The sequence below is a fragment of the Leptosomus discolor genome, chromosome 17 (assembly GCF_034619465.1).
Source record: "Leptosomus discolor isolate bLepDis1 chromosome 17, bLepDis1.hap2, whole genome shotgun sequence".
In the NCBI taxonomy this organism is placed as follows: Eukaryota; Metazoa; Chordata; class Aves; order Leptosomiformes; family Leptosomidae; genus Leptosomus; species Leptosomus discolor.
Genome location: NC_141407.1, coordinates 14,326,805 through 14,347,399, shown reverse-complemented (window position 1 = coordinate 14,347,399; position 20,595 = coordinate 14,326,805). Strand labels below are relative to the sequence as shown.

The window sequence follows — 20,595 nt, the reverse complement described above, 5'->3', positions numbered from 1 at the left end:
CTAAAAATACTGGTATAGATGTCAGACGTTTATTTAAAATCTTTGATGAATATGTAAAGCTTTTCGGCAGCCAAAACTAATCAGAAATTCCTATTATTATTTTTTACATATTATTTTTCTGAAATACATTTCCTAGTTAGTGTGGTTGAAGCACATGAACAGACACGGATGTTCCTTTGAAAGAAAAAACCCTGTAATTAACAGAGGGTTTTTTTGGCAGGGATAATGTTGTGACGTCTTCCTTTTTTCTTTCTTTCTAAAAACTTTTTCATTTAATGTAGTTTATCAGAATGAAATGGTTTAATGAGCAGAGAATTACAGTTGATCCCAGCTGAACCAGATAGGGCTGCATTTCGACGTATGTGGCTCCCATCAAGCTACATTCACCTTTGCTATGATTTAAACTTCATTCAGGCACAGCCTTGCTAAAAATACTGACAAGTAACTAATCAACTTCCATAAAATGGAATTTTTACCTTCACAATAGGAAGCAGGAGTAGGAGGGAACCCGAAAGATTTGCCTATGCATTTCAAATTAGCCTGACTTACAAAACCGCAAACAGCAAGTGGTACTATGAAAATGTATTTCTGGTAGGGCTTTTTGGTTTTTTAATATTCAGATTTTTCATGCCATCCCTTCATCTCCTTGGAGTTACTAACCAGAACAAAAGACAGCATAATGGAGGGACTGGTTTCCATTAGTTATACCTATAAAATGTAAGCTCAAGCAAGGCTCTCTGGACCAAAAAAAGTTCAGGGTCCAGAACTAGCGTTAGGTTTGAACACATTATATAAACCAGCAGAGGAAACTGTGACAGACTTTCGTACAAATGGGATTTGATCTGTAACTTCACATGTGCACTTCGAGCTCCAGTTTGTGAGCAGATGGACACAAAAATATTCAGTGCCCAGTGAGCAAAAGCATAGGAAATCAGATCAAAACTGTTACCTAGATCTAGGAGACAGCAGAATGCTCCAGGGCAATCTGAAGATTATGTGGATGGAAATAATCAGATAGTGCTGGTCTTTGAAAACGTTGATTTGTCCTATTCTGGGTAATTAAAGAGCAAAGTCTAACAGGGAAAGCTGTAACTCCTGCTGGGAATCACCCAAGCTTCACATTCAGGGGCCAGCAAACAGGCCAGATGCTGTAGATGGGGAGAAACTCGACCCAAACCTGAAACATAAGCGGTCTCGTGCTTAATCAAGTTGCACTCTTTGCACTGTCTTCCCTATCATTACGGTACTTTCTGTATGTCAGGTGAAAAGGAAAGCAGACATCTGTAAGCCATTTATTTCTTTCCTACCCCATTTTTTACTTCATTTTCAGTGTTTTCTCTAGCATCTGTATCTAAAAACTGCAATGGAATATGTTGCTGAGAATGAGAGCCCTGTGTTTCCATCAGCTAGGTTATCTTTCCAAGGTTACTGGTAGTTCAAGTGATGAATATAAATATTTCTGTACCTATATAAAATTTATTATTTGTCACTTTCATTAATACTGGAGTTTTGCATTCTTGAGTCCTTCTGTTTCATCTCTAGACTGTAGGGGAAAAAGTGCCACAGAGATTTCAGTCTTTATAAATCAACAAATTTGCCACAGTAAGCTGGTGCCAAGTTGTCCTCTCACTGTCTAGTCAAAGCTCAAAAGAAATCAGCAGGGAGTGGGACAGAGTGTAAGTTCACCTTGCAAGTAGTCTACTTATTTTTCACAGGAATTCAGGAATTATCTAAATTATTAATCTGATTTAGGAAGACATATTTGACACATCAGGTTATTCTCCTCTTCAGATATTTCTTCAGCTTAGTAGGACAACACATTCATGGGTCACTCCGTACCCAGCACTGCTGACCACACAAAGACTCCTTGGCTTCTCTCCCTGTCTGTCTAGGAGAGACACAAAAACATTTGCCACCTGCTACTTTTTTGTTCCGTATCGTACTTCCCTAATTGCACTAAGAAATGACACCAACAATTCAAGTTTACCCACCAATACTTGGTGAATCGGTAACATGCACCTTCAGTCATTGCATGAGTCACTGCAAAGTTCACCTGAACTTCTAAGGGACTCAGCAAGCTCCTTTCTTCCTCCCAGACACAGGTTGTGCAGAAGAGTGTCGGCTCATCCGCGTAAAACAGGTAACAATGACAACTCATTTGACTCTGGGCACTGTTTCAATATGACTAGGTGAACTTCCTTGGAAGGGATGCCAATGACACGCCACTGTTGCTCAAAATAAGTTCTGAAATTTTATAGTTGTCACCGTTTTCTTCCAAGGGAAGAGTTGAAAAAGTCTGCCAGGGAATTCTTTTTTTTTTTGCAGCTAATCTTTCTACTGCTCCAAAAACTGAAATCAGCACCCGCAAGAGGAACAGCAACATGTATTTGTATTTTGCTAACACTTATCAACAGCAATAATATATCAACCAAACGTGTCTGTCAAAGGCCCCTTTTCCCTTCTTTTCCTTTTCTTGTCATCCAATAATCATCACAGAAAACCACATGGGTAAACTCCATCTCAGAGATCATCCTTGTAAAGAAAGAAACTAGCAACGTACAGAGGATGGGGGATCCATCTGCAGTGGCGGCAGGCAGCCAACCTCCTCAAGCCCTGCCACGCATCTGTACTCCGGCTCTGGGAAGGAAGGGAAGGATGCAGCTCCCCCTCATCGCTGGGTGTCACCAAGCCCAGTTTTACACCTGCAGCCGTTTTCTGGATGAGAGTGTGGGCAAAGTGCCATCTTGGCAGCACCACCGGCGTCTCTCGAGGGACTGGCTGGAAGGAGGCGATTAGGCTGCCGTTCAGCTGGGGGAGGGAAAACTGGGGCAAGTCGCTTTGGAAAAGAAGCGTTTCAGCAGCGTGTAAAAGGCAACTTTTCTTGCAGGAGGGAGGAAGAGCAGAGAGCCTGCGCTTCGAGCCAGACTTCCCATGCCATGAGCTCGGACCACACCTACTACTTCACTAGACCCGCTTCAAGATGATGACGATTACTATTATTTCTCTTTTTTTAACTTACCCGAACCAGCTGCTGTGGAAAGGGTCCTCTGGAGTTTTCTGGCACATTGATCGGTGGGATGACCCAGTCTCGCTTCTGCCGCCGCAGGCCATTAGCGCTCTGATGCTGGCGCCAGGGGAGCAGAGTGTCACTTTGCTGCTGTGCCAGTTCTCCAGGCACCATCTTCCTTCCTTTTGGCTGTTTTGGAAACAAGAAAGCAAAACGTGTTAGCTTCTTCCCCGCTTCTTAGGACTTCTCCTAACAGCAGCGCTTCCCTGTGTGCAAACGGTCACATGTAACTGTGAAAATTATTGTTATTAACATGATATATTTCTGCATCATAAAGACACAATATGCTTTACTGGCAAGTCTGCTGCCACTTCATTTTCACAAATATATGGAGCTGTCACTCTCAAATCAAGATGCCTCTCAGAATATATCGTCTTCATTACACCAGCTGCAGGGAGATTTAGCAGCACATTAGAGTAAAGAAGTTTCTGCAAATTTCTAATAAATACAACTTAACATAACATAAAAAAAGGGAGAGAACTCCTTTACAGCCTATGTCATGGGTCCAGTTTTATAGTACTGAGTTTCCCTGCTCCTTGGCATTAGCAGGGTTACAGTAATCTGCAGTCTGTGGTTCTGCAGACGTATCCTGCCAAACCAAACAAACCACGACCAGAGGGAGAGTCAGCTCCATGGCTGCAACAGTGAATTAGTTCAACCTCTTAGCGCTTCATGAGGAATGACTTTTTCATAAGAGCTGGGTTTTGAACACAAATCCCAAATACACATCTCCCCACACAGCCTGGGAAGTGTCACACAACCCAGCCAGTGAACAATTTTCATTATTTGGGGGGCCTTTGAGTCCTACTTTGTGAATTTTTTTTAAACTAAGGATTTTGCCCATTGCATACCTTGGTGTTGGGCACATTAAAATGCTGTGGAGTAAAAATGGAAATGGTGGGACCATGGTTTGGACTTAAAGAGTCTGGTTCATTATCAGAAAATTTCTGCTTTATAGAATGAATCAATGAAATATAGATTTGGAGAGGCTCTTCAGAGGTTACCCAGTCCCAATACTTAAATACTCTGTGGCTTTCTAGGATTCCAGGCATTACTTCTGGAAAACCTATAGAAAAGATAACTGGAAAACCTATAGAAAAGATAACTAAAAAACCCAAGCTTTTTTTGCCATATGGTGACCTGTACTCCCACCAAAAAATGTTAATCTTTCATAAATCAGAAAGATCACATGCCACATTCTCTTCATTTGAGGTAAGATCCGTCGGGAATACTATTCTCTGAATTTTCCAATTTTCAGCTATTTTTCTCAAAAATCCTCACCCAATATCCAATACCCCAAATCCCAAGAACACCGTAGAAAAAAATCATCAAAGTGTATTCTGAAGCTCCTGCCATTTTAAGCCACATTCACTTTTTGTCTTACTCTAAACGTACGAAGTCAAACACCTTACAAACATTCACAAGCACTTATCTGTAGGCGCTGAATACAGTGGGAATCATTGCTTCGGGGTTTACAGTTTGTAAGTCCATCTACTAGCACATTTCAATTCTTGATCTGGAAGAGCAATGAAGCAGCCAATCACGTCAAAACTATATAGTATATGAAAACTAAACAGCATACGGGTCTGAATAGTGGCTCCAAAACTGTGTGGACCTTTGGATGCTGAAAGTTGGGCATAGCAGCAAGGAAGCTGCTCTCACAGCTCGATCATGGCTCTCATCTGCGTCACATGTGGAGGGCAGACATCCACTGGCTGCAACGGCTGGAAGCATTTGTGCAAAAATGCAGCTATTTTTACTGCAAACCTGAAAAATGATCCAGTTCCACAGCTGAATTTTCACAAAACAGACAAATATGGTCTTTTTCAGTCACACACAGAGCCATGTTTCTCAAATTCTCTCTCACACTAACCCATACCACCAAGGTGACTCCTGTTTTGTGTTTGCCTGCATGCTGTTTTATACACTTTCAACAAGCATCATCACTAAGCTGCTGCAAGATCACTACACCCCTGTTCAATATTTAGATGTTGTTCTAAAAATACTCACTTAAGTGTGCAATGAACAAAGAAACAGCATCATGATGCGGCAGCAGGAGACTTTCTCGGGATATTCAGGATATTGGCAGCTACTGTTGAGCTCAGCCTTCCTATGGGATGCAATATGCTATACCCAATAGTTTTCATCTAAAAAGGGTTTTATCACCAGACAGGTATCTTTTCTGAACACTGATGGAAACAATGTTATCTAAAGAAGATACCCAGAAATTAATGTCAACACGAAATAGGACCACCAGACATGAGCTACAGAAAAGTAGATATCCCCTTTTTTTTTTTTTTTTTTTAATTGGCTTGTGATTCCCAAACGGGAATCCTTTGAGAGCAGGTATTTGGATCAGTTTATATAATTGGCAAGTGAGCATGGGGACAGATTATGAAAGGATGGTCAAATAATTTGTGCTCTGCTGAGTTTACACAGTGGAATGAGTCTGAACTAAAGACAGACTTGAGAATTAACACGAATCCCAAAGCTCCATGTATACTGAAATAATTAGTGTCAGCTCAGCAAGGCAGTACCAGCCTTTTTAGTCTTTATGAAATATTTGCTGGCAGGTGACTAGACAGTGACTAGCTTGCTTGTCACTCTTGATGATGTTTTCCTACATTAGAATAAATCATCAACATGACTCTGAATTTGGTATGTAGAATTTCAAAAGCGTCTTGCAACAAGAATTTTTTTTTTTAAAAACAACAGCTCATTTTTATCTTCACTTGTTGACGATGCATTCTCATGACCTTAATTTCTCTGGTGTTGTTTAAATATGTTGTACATGTTTTCTGCTGTTTAAAAGCTGTGAGATAAATGCAGTAACAAAGTCTGGTGAGTACCAATGCCAGAACTATTCAGATCTCTGACTAAAACATCCAAGAACATCTCTGGAATAACAGCAATGACTAACCACCAGCTCCAGAAAAATCTCCTGTACTTTTGAGTTTGCAAGGATCTAAAGTTCAACTCAAAAAGAGAATGTGACACCAAATTAAATGAATTATAAAATACAGCTTCCAATTCTGTTTTTACTGAGCAACAGCTTTCACTAAGACAACAACTGCTCCTTCTCTCATGGCCTTACTGGCCATATGCCTTCCAGAATCTCAGGCAGACACTTTCAAAAGATAAAACATTCCTCTACCTTTTGTAGTGTCCTCAGAACATCATCTGTCCATAGTCCTCCTCACAACCAAATCGAGCATCTCTAGTGCTACTGCTTCAGGGTGGATTCCCTCCCATGGCTTTTGTGAGGTCCACCACCCTCTTACATATGGCGAAAGGATGACAGGCATTTGCAGCAAAACAGAGAAGCCAGCCCATGAAACATGGGCCCAGTGGAAAATTAAGTCCACTCTCCGTTCTGAAAACTACACAGTGCCATTTATGATTCGTTACAACAGGATCAAACACCAAACATGTAACATGCGAGCATGGTCTTTGGCAACACACAGACTATCAAACAAGGATATCAAATAGTCAGATAATTCAATACTTGTGCCTGTCTATTACTTTAGGACATTGATAAGATAGAGAAATACAGCTGAACCAAAACAGACAAACCCCTTCAAGTTCAAGGAGAGAATGACTATAAAGTGTGAGATGAAGAAAAACAACAGAAGAGACCATGCTGGGATGTAAATTTATTATGAATTTGGATTCAGTATGATCTAATGCCTTAGTAGTCATACTAGGGCAGAATTTTTTAGAGCTTACTAGTGAAATGATGCAAAGCGTGCCATGCTAGCTGTACTATGTAAAACCTACATTCTGCAAACCTGGGATCAACACTTTGCTCCGAGTTGTCCAGTGTCTCTTCCAATGGGCTTGTGGCCGATAACTGCGACATATGTATGCACAAGGCCAACGTGGGTAAATCATAATGCAGCCATTGCATCCTCTGCTAACAAAACGCTTCTTTCTCTGAAAAGTGCAACTACAGTATTTGTTTTGTGTAGTTGCAGGACAGGGGAAGAGTCTCGCAGAGACCATCCTCCCTGAATTAGATCAGGAAGTCACACTGAAGAGCTGAGATAACTGCAGTATGGTGTGGCAGAAGCTACCCTACAGTTCCCCTTGCCACTCTTTTGGGGTTTTTTAGGCTATCAGTTAGTCAAAACTGGAAGCCTTTCACTGAGATGACAGGTCAAGCTCTCAGAAAGCAATGCGAGGTTGAAGGAGGTGCAATCTCACCTATAAAGACTGTGCAAAGATCTTTCTTCTCAAAAGTTGCTCCATAGAAGGTGTAAGGTTTTCCTGAAGTCCACATCAGTAACTCCAATAGCATCTTACAGGAGTAATTTCCAGTCCCTTTTCAGTCTAGCATTGCATGTAACGATCGTGACTACAATCTGCTGCATTCGGAAGAGGACATGTAGCTAAATCCCTAGGGGCTGTCAGACTTTAAAATCAAACCAATTTAGAAACCTTACTCCACACTGGTGAGGTTGTATGGTGCTCCAACTAACTCCACGGCGTTGAGAGAACAGGCAGACTCCTTGTTTACATTTAGTGCTGGCAATAAAAGATAGGTCAGAATAGCCACCTAGCTAGTCTAGCTAAGCTCCTGCCAGTGCTAGGCCATGGCTTGTCTGCCTTTCATTTGTTAGGAGACTCAGACTAAGCTCAATCCCCACTCACAAAAGAGGTCAAAAAACAATTCATTGAAAGAGCAGGACACGTGGGATCCCTATAGCCCCTCAAGCCCTATCCTGCTCGTGAAAAGAAGGCTGCGAGCCACTGACTTTTCACTAGTCCACAAACAAAACCAGTGAGTGTGAAGAAATACCAGCTTTCGCCTTCCGCTACACTTAGCAGTAGCCAGTCTTGCCAGCTGGCACGTCTCCCCTCCCAGCCAACCTGCCTTTGATATCCGTCAGCCTCTGGCTACAGAGACATCTGGAAGTTATTATCCAGCAGAGCGTATCACAAACCCATTTACATAATATAATATCATATTTTGTGTTCCTGCTTAGCTGAACATTTTGGATCACTCTAATGTTTGGGCAAATAAGCCACCATTCTCTGCATATAAATAACAGCATGTCTTAGGGTACATTTGTTGGAGATTATTAGTTTTATAGGGCTCAGCCCGCAAAACGAAATGCTCTAGATTCAGCACTAAAATACATTATTCTTGCACTTGGAATAAAAAGTACCTGCAACTGGAGGACAGGTAATAAGGCTTTTATTTCCCAAGTATCAAAATTATTTACGATTTAACCTGTGTTTTATTTATATGCCAGTCTTATTATTTTCATAGGATCTTCCAACACTTCGCACTAGACATTTTTCAGAAACGAAACAATACTTGGCTTGCTTTGCTTCTAGTGTCACTTCTAGGGTTTAACTGAGGCAATGTGTTTTTAATCTATTTTTATCAATACAGGGGGATACAAAGCCACCCTTTAGTCCATTGCCCAAACGTATTTCCCTTCATCTCCTGTATCAATACGCATTTCGAAAACTGGTACCGTTTTCTACCATGGAAAAAAATCTATTTAAAAATATTTAATCTGAAGCATTTTTGCTTGTTTCCATGGTAGCTGTGGAAAGGACAGGAGAAAATGATATTTACCAAACAGAAAATAAGACAATGAAAATAGAGCTTAGTTCTTTAACAAATGGAACAAGAGAGCACTGCAAAATAAACATTTGCATGAATTCTGTTCTAAGGAGACAATGTTTTGCTGACATCAGGGATGGTAGTGGAGGACGAATGAGCCCTTTTTTCCCAAAATGCACCATTTCCCCAGTTTTTGATCTTTTAGCAGAGAGAGATATTTCGTGTTCTCATACAGTATAATGAAAGGGTTGCAGAACAAACAGCAAATTTATTTATTTTAGGTTAATTGATTCTTTTTTATTTAGGTCATTGCTGAATTTGCCAAAGTCAAAGACAGGAAAAAAATAGTTTTTTCTTTTAGACTTTCATTTATTACAGTCATTCTATGTGAAGGTACTCTTTAGGAGCTGCACAGGTAAGGAGTCCATAATCTGTTTTTCTCCTTATCCACCTCCTAGAAATCTGTTATGACTATCTATATTAGCTCTATTTACTAATAGTTGTAAGCTGTGGTGAATTTAATCAAAGATAGCTTCATGTCACGTCCTATTACCATCACGGCATAAATGCTATTCATGAATGATTTGTATCAAAGTGCTCTGAAAACTAGTGTTTTAGCAGCAAGATGTTCCAATGTGCACAGTTCTTCAGCAGGGGCATTAAATTAATGTGTTTGCAGAGAAGCCACTAATTGACAACGAGACGTGATTTTGGCAGTAGACTTCCACTTTAAAGATAATGAACAGTGTTCAGATTCAGAGAAGAACCCCCTCTGCTCCTAAAACTATACTAATAATTTCTGGTATAAACAGGAATAGAGGGAACCAATCCTGACAGGATATTTCAAGTGCCAAATCAAGCTGTTTGATCATCACGACTTACAAAAGCAAACAGTGGAATCTCAGCGTTTGTGACCTTTATCAAATCTGGCTACATACAGTCAGGAATGTTATGTTTGGTTAGGAACTCATTAAACAAAATTACCTCTCCATTTATAGAAACCATACAAGTACAGTAAAAAACATTTTAATTAAATCAGCTAGTTAAGCAAAAATTCATTACTTTTTTTTTTTCAATCAGCTAGCAGTGGGTCTGCATAGAGCCGCTCACATTAGAGTCAATTAGTAAGAAAAATTGTCAGATTTGGCAAGTGCATGAGCTTCCAGAACACATCAGCTGACAGGGAAGAAAAAGTTTGACTAAAACCTAACAGAGTTACTGCCCCCAGAGGAGGAGAATGAGCCACGTAAAATGCACACGCATGCATCAGCCATGCCAAACACCCCTCTCTCCTAAGGAGTCTGTGTCAAAGCTGAGCAACCGCCTGTATGTGCACTGTTCCTTGATAGCTGAAAAATGAGGCATGCGTGCAAATTTCAGGCTGTTAGGTATCTGGCTGGCTTTGCAGGCTTTGGAAAATTTTATCCGATATAACTAATAAAATGTGATCAGTGTGACTGAGGAATCAAAACGTTCCTTAGTGCTGCAAAGCAGGAAAAAGGCTTTGTACAGCTGCGAAGCAAGGAAAAAAGCTGAAGAAGAATAACAGGTAAAACCAGGGAATTTTTAAATAGGGAGAACACAACACTCTGGCTCATAGTCAGGCAGGAGAAGATCCTTTCTTTACAAAAGATGCAGCAGGGCCCTTGGCGGACAATGGTCATTAAATGATAATTTAAGTCTGGACTCCAGAGAAAAGAGACACCCCCTAGGCTCTGGGCATAACCCACAAGGTTGTCATAGAAGACTCTTATTTAAAAAAACAAATACAATTTATTCTCTTTGATCAGAAAGTCTAACAAGGTTAGTGGCCCAGATAAGGACCTTGCAGACACGGACTGTAGATAACATGCAAGCTCGCACCTTGAGCCAGAACGTGGCTTTTCAGGTGGTTGCTGACCAGGTGACCCCTGCTGGGAGAGATGTTGATTTCCCAGTATAATTTAATGGAAATTCAGAAATCACCTGAACTCGCCCACACCTTCTCTTTGTCTAAACGTTTGGTAAATTATCACTGTTTTAAGTTGAAATCTGGCAAGTGACCGGAGCACTTCAATATGCTTTGCTTTTGTGCTAGCAGAATAAGGACACCTGCAGGCAACGCACGCTCACGTTCATTACTGAGCAGACATGAAATGTGAAAGGTATCTCTAAGATGAGGGGAGTTTCGGCTGGGGTGGAGAGGCAGAGCTGTGTTGAAACATATTCTGTGGTACCACACCGCACTGATGATTAGAGCTATCTCCCGGACTGCGCACTGCTTTCAAGATTTCAAATGATGCTCTTCCTCTTCCATTCTCTGGAAGAATCACATACCAAAGCAGGTACATAAGAAATCCATCTGCCTTTGGTGGAATCTTTTATGGTTCCCACAGGTTTCAAGCACCTGTGATACTGTTCTTGTCATTGTCAGGCTCTGAATATTGCAAGAGCCTTCAATGAACAGAAGATGATGACATAATCCACAAAGCACAGCTCTCTGTGTACTTTTCTCTCTCATTTTAAGGCTTCAACATCTTATCCCAACACGAAAAGTTCTGATGAGGCTGTTTCCTTGTAAAGCTCCCCACATCAACTTGACCTTTTCACATTCCCTTTGTAAGATCTAATCTTGCAGTGCTTCTTAGGTAGGATTGTTTAAGAAACATCTAAATTACTGTGGTACTCTACCTTCTAGTGTTTACAAAAAGACACTTCTATGTTCAAGTTAATGTCATTCTTGTAATTGGAAGAAGCCACACACAATGGCTTCAGAGCTACAAGTACTCCTTAAGAGCATGGCTATGAAATTACAGAATACTACATGTTACCTGTTCAGATACCTATAGGACAGGAATAAAGGTGGTAGATCTCATCATATACTATACAGTAAAAACCACTACTGCAGCTTTATATTACTTCTCTCATTCTGCACACACCTTGTCAAGAAAAATGTATGAAGTATCTGGGCTAGCAAGCCGAGTTCTTCTACCAAGACAAAACTTCTAACAAATACTTTCAAAAATTGTTCCAAAACACTTCTTTTGCTTCTGTAACTTTGCCTACTAAAATTGTTCTTCATCACAGAAAGAAGCAGAAGCAAATCTAACCCTTAACAAGCCTGTGAAAAATTTTAATCTCATGTTATTTTTCTAAAGCCATGAGGTTCAAAAGATACATGAATTAAAATAATCATAACGAATTAAATGTAACAATATTCCTTCTCTTCATAATGTTTGCAAGTAAAAAGATCACAAGAGATTTAAGAGATCACAAGCACCACTGCTACTTTAGCACAGAGTAATTCATTCTGGTACTTCTCCCCAGTGCTAGCGCGTGAGTTTGCCCTTTCAAGTTCTGCTTTGGTTATTTCAGGAGGCTCTTGAGAAAAGGCTGTTCTTCTTTTATTCCTCAATTCTGGAGTGCACCTAAGCAAATGCTTAAATTTGAACTTGTAAACACATTCAATTTGTCTCCATCTGCATGGTGAAATTTGTGTGTTTAAATGCTTTGCTGGATGGAGGCAGTGTTTGAAATCCCACTCCTCGCTGTTGGTAATGACAACCCATGCTGGACAACTGTGCCTGGCTGGTTCTTCTCGCTCCTCCAGCCAGCAGTGCCAAGGGGGCAGAACGTGGTGCAGCTGCACTACCACAAATCATGTCCAGCGAGGAAGGACCTGGCCTCCAGAGCCTGGGAAGAATCAAAGTCCTTCATCACCCTGAGCTTGGAACTACCAAGCTGTCTGAGCTTGCTGAGCTCAAGAAAAGATAGATGGACACTCACAGCCCCCTTCCCCCAGGTTTATTTTAATGGATGTGCCTGCATGAAGCAATTTTTATGTTTACTCAAACTCATGTTTACATGCAACTGTCAAAGGATTACCACAGCAATGAAGGTTTTTTAGGAAATGCAGTCCAAAAACATTTTTTGGATGTGGCAGTCAGACTTCAGCAGTTAACAACAAAGAAGATGAAAACGGAGGTCAAAGGCTTTGATCTTGCAAGGGCAAGGCACATATCACAGGCAGGCAGTACGCAGCAGTCCAAGGGTTTTGTTTTATCAGGAAAAACTTATTTCCGTGTAGGCAGTTCAATCCTTAGGACTTCTTTTTGTTTGAAGGAAGACAGAGCTGGAGTGAATTTCACTTACGGATGATCTTTCTAGTACAGCTTTGAGCCTGACCCTTGGTAAGATGCTGACTATTTAAGAACTAAATGCAGCAAGTGCAGCACTCGGAAACTTCCCATAGTGGGCTGATTTTCCAAGGCAATGAGCACCTGTATGTCATATCTTATCTTGGCTTCAGTGAAAGGCAATGTGATTTAACACACCTGAAAATCAGGCCAAGTTAGTTCACATGTTTTCACAAACATCACTTCATCTCATGCGATAATTAAACACTAGATGCTCAAATTCACTTAAGCATGAGGTCAGACAAGGTCACCTGACGCATCTTCATTAAACTTCCACAATTAACACGAGCAGTCTCACTGGTAACAATTATGTGATATTGATTTATCAGTCATCTGCTTTCTCATCTTTTCCACTGATCTGATTTGTTAAAACCCCAAACAATTACCTTACAAGCTACCCAAAGAAAACAGAAATCTCTGTACCTACCCTCTCAGACTGTGATCAGTCAAGGCCTTGTTTCACTGATGAGGATACAGAAACAAAAATTATGCTGGCTGCCATTCTACTGGACTTAGTTACTACCTTGAATCCCCCACAGAGGCAGTCGAACAGGACAGCCCCAGCATAATGACCCAGTACTTAAAATGAGCATAAATATGTCCAGAAAAAGGCAGGATGACAATACAGACTCATTTCTTCAGCCCCTCTCTAGGCATAACGCAGTTTGATGGGGCAAACTCCATCACCCTGATGCCATATATATCTCACCCCAATGCAGGGGAAAGAAGGAAAGGAAAGAAATGGAGCGGTGCTTTTTTGCGGTTTCTTCCAGGTGCATCCGCTTGCGAGCATCAGGAAGACCACGAGACTGGAAGCCTAACTCCCGCTGAAGCTGTCATTTGTTTCCATCAAGGGAAGGCACGTCTTCATCGCTCCCAGGCCTCGCGCAGAGCATCCTGGCTAGCACAATAACCGAGGTCATAACAAGATCAGTGCTGAATAAGCCTTTCCTTGCCCAGCGACCTTTGTATTTGTGATCAGCAATAAAAGGCTGTACCGGAATTTAAAATCTCAGCCAGGTAAAATGCCAGAGACGATTATTTAAAGGCTTTAAATAAAAAACCCTCTAGCTGTAAGAATCAGCTTTTCACATTCATATTGTATGGCTGTGGGCTCATACATGGGTTATGAAAGAAGCCCGAAATAAGATGAGACATAATAAAACACAAGCTGGGCTTACGCGAGGATTGATTTCTGACAGTAGATCTCAATGTTTTAAACACTAGCTACATACCCATATATTTGCAAGATTTTAATTGCACAATTCCCAGTGATTTAACATTGTCAAAATTTTACATACTTCCACGCTCAGAATTTGAGAAGCTAAGACAATGAGAAACTTAGGCCAACATATACATGATTCAGAGAAAACAGTATGTTTTTTTTTAAAATAAGTCACTGGAGCAGATGACTGGCATCCTACATGTACAGAATGTACCCTGTATCTCCAAGCTCTTTTGCCATGAATTCCTTTCTACGCTGTATTTCTGTGACCCTGATTTTAACTCATGAAGTGAGAGCTACAGATAAGTAGATAAACAAATAAAGAAGAAAATTTGCCAGATGTGCCTTAACGTGCTTAGACACAGACAAGCACTGAAAAATAAAGAAAAGATCAATATGAAAGAGTGGGCCAGAACTTCAAATGGGACAAGCCAACACGGGGAGTGGAGGACGTTGATTAGCGAAGAGTCATGAGGAGGAGCTTGGACTGTATGGACACAGAGGGTAGTGCGGGAAGCCAAGCACAAATGGCTATGTATCTATCCATGTGCTTAGGAAGACTTGAGTTTCTGCAACTCAGAAATGTTTAGGTGACACTCTGGAGACTGAAGTCTTCAGCAATGTCACTGTTCACAAACATGATCTTCATTTTTAGACTTTTGGTTGAATCAATATCCAATTGTTAGAAATAATAGCATGCACTCTTAGAAAAGAAGACATTGCACTGCTAATTCCAGATAAGTAAAGCTTGGCTTTACTTTGTTTTCTTCTGCAGCATTATCCTACTCAAGTTTATCTTTCATAAATGCTGACACAAGCTACAAGGACTTTATGTTATTTCATAAAATACTTTTTTTCTTCTCTTTTCTCTCCTTTTCTTTTCTCCTTTTCTTTTCCCTCTTCTGTTCTCTTCCTTTCAAATTATACCCACAGGTCCGATTGATACTTCCAATTGCAACAAAGGCAGCCAGACAAGAAAAGTACAAGAAACTTTATCTTAAGTATTTATTGTTATGCTAGAATATCACTCAGTTTCCTCTGGGGTAATTCGGCACTCCTGTGGGAAATATGTGACCTCATTTGCATTTTCTAATTGAATTGCTATCAGGTTTCCTGCAAGACTGAACAAAAAAAGTTGCTAGAGTTACTAACATCACTTGTATTAACCAGAAAAAAGTTTACATTTAAGTGTTAGCTGGGGAGGAGGGGAAAATGTATGCTTCATGTATCATAAAATACATTTTTAAAATATTTACCTTCTTTGCTATCATTTCACCCTACTAGCATTAAACTTTAATGCAGTGGTTAGAAATCTTTCATTACAGTGCCTACTGGTGAAAATTCACAGATTTGCCCAGGTTATCCAGTCATTTAAAGCGATAAGCACATTTATAAGGCCAATACTATGAAGGAGGGAAAACTGTCATTGTATTGGGTCACTCAGCACTACAATGTCAGCTTGCACTGAGAGTAACGGCACAGCAGCGGGATCTCAGGTGCAGGTACAGACACCAAAACCTCTGATTTTGCAATGAAAGCACATAAGGAGATGACTATCCTGACAGGAGCCATCCTGAACTCATCTGCCACCCTGAAAGCATGCTGGTCACCACCAAAGCTCTCCTAGCCCATTCCACAGATTTTCAGTCTTATATATTGTGATAACAAAGGATCACAAATCGAAAGGATCATGTCTTGAGGGATTTATCCTCTGCCCACTTAAGGCAGGCTACAGGAGACTGGATTTGCTCCCTCCAGAACACTCCAGGAATTTGCAGCACAGCAGGGCTCTCACTTCTGGTCCACCACAACTTCAGCCAGTATCCCAAGAGCGTTGACTTCTCCTGTAACATTTCTTCTGTATCAACCTCCATAATAAAACAAATGTCTAACAATGCTATGCCAGGAGGGCTAATCATGCTTTCATGAAGCTTTAATCCATGGATAAATTAAATTCTGATTTATTCTTTCAGAGGTGACTGAGAGGGGCAGAAAGCTTCCCGTTGCGCAGTGGGTCTGCCCCAGCTGAGGGCCATCAGTCGTGGAGAAGCCTACAGAAACACAGAGGACGGGCGAGCAAGGTAGAAGGACTTGTTTGTGCTGTGGGTGCCAGCAAAGAGAGATCAGTAGGTGAGGTAAGGCAAATTTCATGCCAATTATTTTTAATGTCTGGGAACTGCTCAGCATTTTCACAAAATCAGTCACAAATTTACAAAGTAAAATGGAAATGGATATATGCACCAGAACAGAGAGTTAGTCTCTCTCCCTCTCTCCTGTCACTTTCTCCTTTCTCTTGCCTATCTGCCGTCTCCATATTCTGAATACAACACAACAGTCTGAAATGTCTTTAAAAAAATTATGTAGTTCTGCTTGAGTTATATTATACTGTACAAAACCAAATGTGAAATCTAGTAAAAGCCATGAAATGTGGTATATTAGGGTCATGGCCTGAAACACATTGAACTAGATATTGTTAGGTTTTGTGGGTTTTTTTTTTAGCATAAACACTATTATTTTTTAAAATTATATCATAATCATATTTATTTCTTTAGTAAGCAAAGGATTATTTTGCTTGCAAAAAGCGCAAGCATTTAAATAAAATACAAGTCGGATGTCTGCTATAGGGACCCACAATAAAACTGCTTATGACCTTGTCATTAGTCTTGTTTTCCATATTTTTCCAGCCTCAAACTACACACTAATAAGGCTTTTAGAAAGGAGGGGTATGAATTTTAAAAAGCTTAGCGCTCTCTGTTTTGAACCAGAGTTCAGCTTACATTAACATTAGATGAATTTCCAACCAAATATTTTACTAAAACAGAAATGTGTGCTTATTCAGTTTCTGCTACACTGAGAAGAAATTTAAAGCAGTATATAAGACATCTTACTTTGTTCCTTCAATATTTAATTACATTTAGAAGGAAGCAGTATTTCTTTGGTTAGAAAATGGCAAATACAGTTGACATAACATACAGGGCTTAATTATATCTTGCACAAGCCAGAGCCTTACTGAAGAGCAGCAGAACTGTATTTATACGACTCTAAGCCATGCAAAACCTCAGGGGTCAGCCCACTGGGCAACCGCTTGATCTAAGTCTCCCCAAGTCTCTTCCTTCTTGTCTCACACGTGGCAAAAATTCTCCCAAATGGCACGGACTCACATGGTGGCATTCGGACAACACGGCACAGAAAGTCTCTCCCTCCTTCCCACATCATTCCCTGCCCTGCCCTCTGTGCCCAAGCACTGCAGAAAAGAGGAAAGGAGAGGCCAGTCTTGCTGTTTTGACAATTACTGTGGTGCATTAATCCAAACTACAGCACGGCCGAGCGACCTTGCCTGTCCCTGAACTAGCCATGACTGTTCCCCAGGACACACACCTTCATCCTTGCTCTGCAGGTCTTAAGATCCAGCAATAAATCAGGCTCTTCAATCAATTTCCTGCCAAATCCTACTTAAATGTAACCACCCAACCATCACAGAATCATTTTTTTTGAGTAGGCGCCAGACAATATAACTGTGTTTACTCAGTGCAGTACAGGATCTTCAGCCCAGACTAGCACTGAAAAGGAAGGAGGAGAAAATGAAAAGCTGAACTGCTGCTGCCAAAGATGATATGGAAGAGGTGGGACGGAGACAGCTACTCAAGGAACAGACCAGAAGAAATGTGTTTTCATGGAGCAGTCCCCAAGTACAATGGCACTGTGCAGCCCACCGCTGTATTCAACTGAAGCAACACTGCTCTCAGCTCGCTGGGCAGGGACAGATCCTTCCTGCTTTTCAGCCACGTGTATGAAACTAAAAAAGAAAGCAAGCATCTGTAACCTTCTGTCTGGAATACTTAGCGGTGCTGGCTTTTCACTCTTCAGCTGTGGGGAAGGGAAAGACGCTGGCATTGAGCAGAGGGGACATTTGCCACTGTGGTGCCACGTTGGGCTTTGCTGCCCCGCTGGCCCACACTGCGTGTGAGTATACGTCCCTTATCAGGCAGCAGCAATGCTCCCTGTCTTTGCTGCTTCAGAAGGGAACAAGCCCAAAGCTCCCCTCTGGAAGCCCCCCACGGAGCTGCAGGGCCATGCCGATGGCTCGTGGAGAGACAGGAATCACTGTGAAAAGCAGGGAGATGTCTTAGCAGCACGGCAGCAGCAGCCAGAGCGTGACTCCAGGTCTGCACTGTGACAACAGAAATCTGAACTTAACCTCTTATTTCTCAAGAAGATGCCTGACTTTGAGACTGGAGAGAGGGAGGAACCCTTCATTTGCAGGTTTTATTTCAAGTCAAAAGAGAGTATTAGCGGTGAGATGCAAACACAAGGTATATAACCTGCAGCATATAACAGAGCCAAGAGGTCACCTAAAAATACAAAAGTACAAACTTAAATAACACTTTCCTCACTGGTGACCTTAAATCATTTCTGTCAGAGAGGCTCAAGGATCATTTGCAAGGAATTTGATGCTGCTCATGGTATCTTCTACCTAGGCACTTCCTTAGAAAGCACAGACCAGGCAACACAAACAATCCAAGGCCACATGCAACTTTTAAAGCTTTGGAGAACACAGGCAAAGGAAGAACAATATAAGAAAAAGAGCTCTGAAAGCTTCTTACCTTGTGTCCGTTGTGTTGCAACTTCTCTGCCACCAGAAACCTGACAATTGCCTCCCATCTGCCCAGAGTCTGGGGATCCCACGCAGTCACCATCAGGATCAGCTGCTTCGAGGGCATTTGCACGTGGTGGGCAGCATACATGGTCCCATCCGCTCTCACCTTGAAGTCCAGGCTGTTGGTTTCATACCGAACTCCCTTGTTACCGGCACAGTTATTAAATTTTACTAGAACAGAGAGTAAGAGATGGAAGAAACGTGTGAGATTGGTGTGATAAGGAAAGCAATCAAACACAAGTTTCAGACATTTAATTTTCACTGATGTCTTCTATATCTCTAATAACCATCAAGGAAATGATTTAACTGTTTCTTCGACCTTTCAGGAGTGCTCTTGTGCTTTATCGCCATTCCCCAGGGAAGACATTGTAAGCCATTTTTAAAGTATTTGATACAGTTTCATTAGATCTCAAACACAGCTGTTCCCCATTTCTACAAGTGGATTTCTCCCTTGTTGCCATTATCTTTTAAATTCGACTGGAGTCTATTACCCACACTGTGAGTATTTTTTTGCACGAAATGTTCTCCATTTCCCTAACCCTTCAATAACCTACTTACCAGATAGCCTATTTGCACATTCTTAACTGAAATTCAAAAGCCCATAACAATTTCATTATCAGAAATATAAAAACAACAAAAAAAATTAAACAAAGAAAAAAAAAGTAAACTATTTTGTGGATAACACATCCACTGCTGGAACTAGACCTCCCCAACCACAGCTGTAACCCCACCCTGGCCGACCCCTCCACTCATTACATGTCATTTGAAAGCCTACATTGTCAGAACAAAGCTCCCCAGTTGCTGATATTTTTATTTTTGGCCTTTTTTTTGTCAAATTCTTTCACAGTCTAGTTTGAAAACTATTTTTATTGACATTATGAAACATGTCACATACATTAGGCTGGAAAAAACCCAAAGTATTATATGACAAAATTGACAAATCTGATAGAAATTGAACCTACAGCTAATCACATAGGAAACAAAACACTTTCTGCCATTCGAGTAATCCACAGGGCGGAACACACATGTGGTGAAGGAAAACATATTGCACCCGTAAAAACATCTCAAGTGAGTGAGAATGGATATACAGCTTTCTAGCGAGGATCGTTACATGGGTTCTTCATGCTGTGGCTTCTGAGTGCTTAGCAGCGATGCCCCTACCCTGCGCCGAGATAAGGAAAACCTGCTAGTCCAAGACTGATGGAGCTTCAGCAGGCACTTAATTTTTGAGAAGAAAAGCTAGGTCAGATGAATCCTACCTAGACTGGCTGTGGTGGGGGGAGAAGGGATGTAATCCAGGCCTGAGGAGCTCCTGGGCCAGCTTTACTCCAACTGTCCCCTTCCCCCTGTACCATAGCTGACTGCTTCTGCAGTGCTGCTTTGAGCTGAATCAAGGACTAATCTGGATTTAAATGAAAATACCCGAGGGATGGCACAGGTGAAAGAAAAAAGCAGCCAGGAAACTGCTCAACCAGTCCTGCTGCCCTTTGGTACCATCACAGTATGGAGAAAGGAGGAGCAGATTGTAGTGAAGGAAGGGAAAATCCGTTCCCCCTTCATCAAACTGCACCACTCAACAACGAGGATGCTGTGATCATGTCATAACTATATATCTTTGAAAGGCTTTCCATGGTATGTATTTATTTAGACCACATTCAGACATTTTAATATGTGTCTGGTGGGAAATGTTACCTAATGCTGCAGTAATTATTGGGCACAAACAGCAAATGTCACACACTGATTTATAAAAAAGAAGACAGATAAAGTTATCTAGTATATAAAAAACCTGTGGGTAATGCTTTTAAGCAATTTCAGTGTCATAGACTCCATCACTAAAATCTTGTTTAACCTGGAGTCCAGGGAAAACAAATGTCCCTTAGTCTTGTTTTCGAAAAT

The 20,595-nt window shown here is 41.1% G+C and overlaps 1 protein-coding gene across 2 annotated transcripts in view; it reads right to left on the bottom strand.

Annotated features, from left to right (window-relative positions):
- The window catches only part of CDH4 (cadherin 4), a 459,703-nt gene that overhangs the window by 157,804 nt on the left and 281,304 nt on the right, over positions 1 to 20,595 (bottom strand). For both annotated transcript variants that reach the window (XM_086474518.1, XM_086474517.1), the window contains exons 3-4: positions 18,647 to 18,870; positions 3,020 to 3,196 (exon numbers count right to left, since the gene is read on the bottom strand). In XM_086474518.1, the coding sequence (XP_086330644.1) occupies positions 3,020 to 3,196; positions 18,647 to 18,870 (401 nt within the window). The remainder of the gene's footprint in view (positions 1 to 3,019; positions 3,197 to 18,646; positions 18,871 to 20,595) is intronic.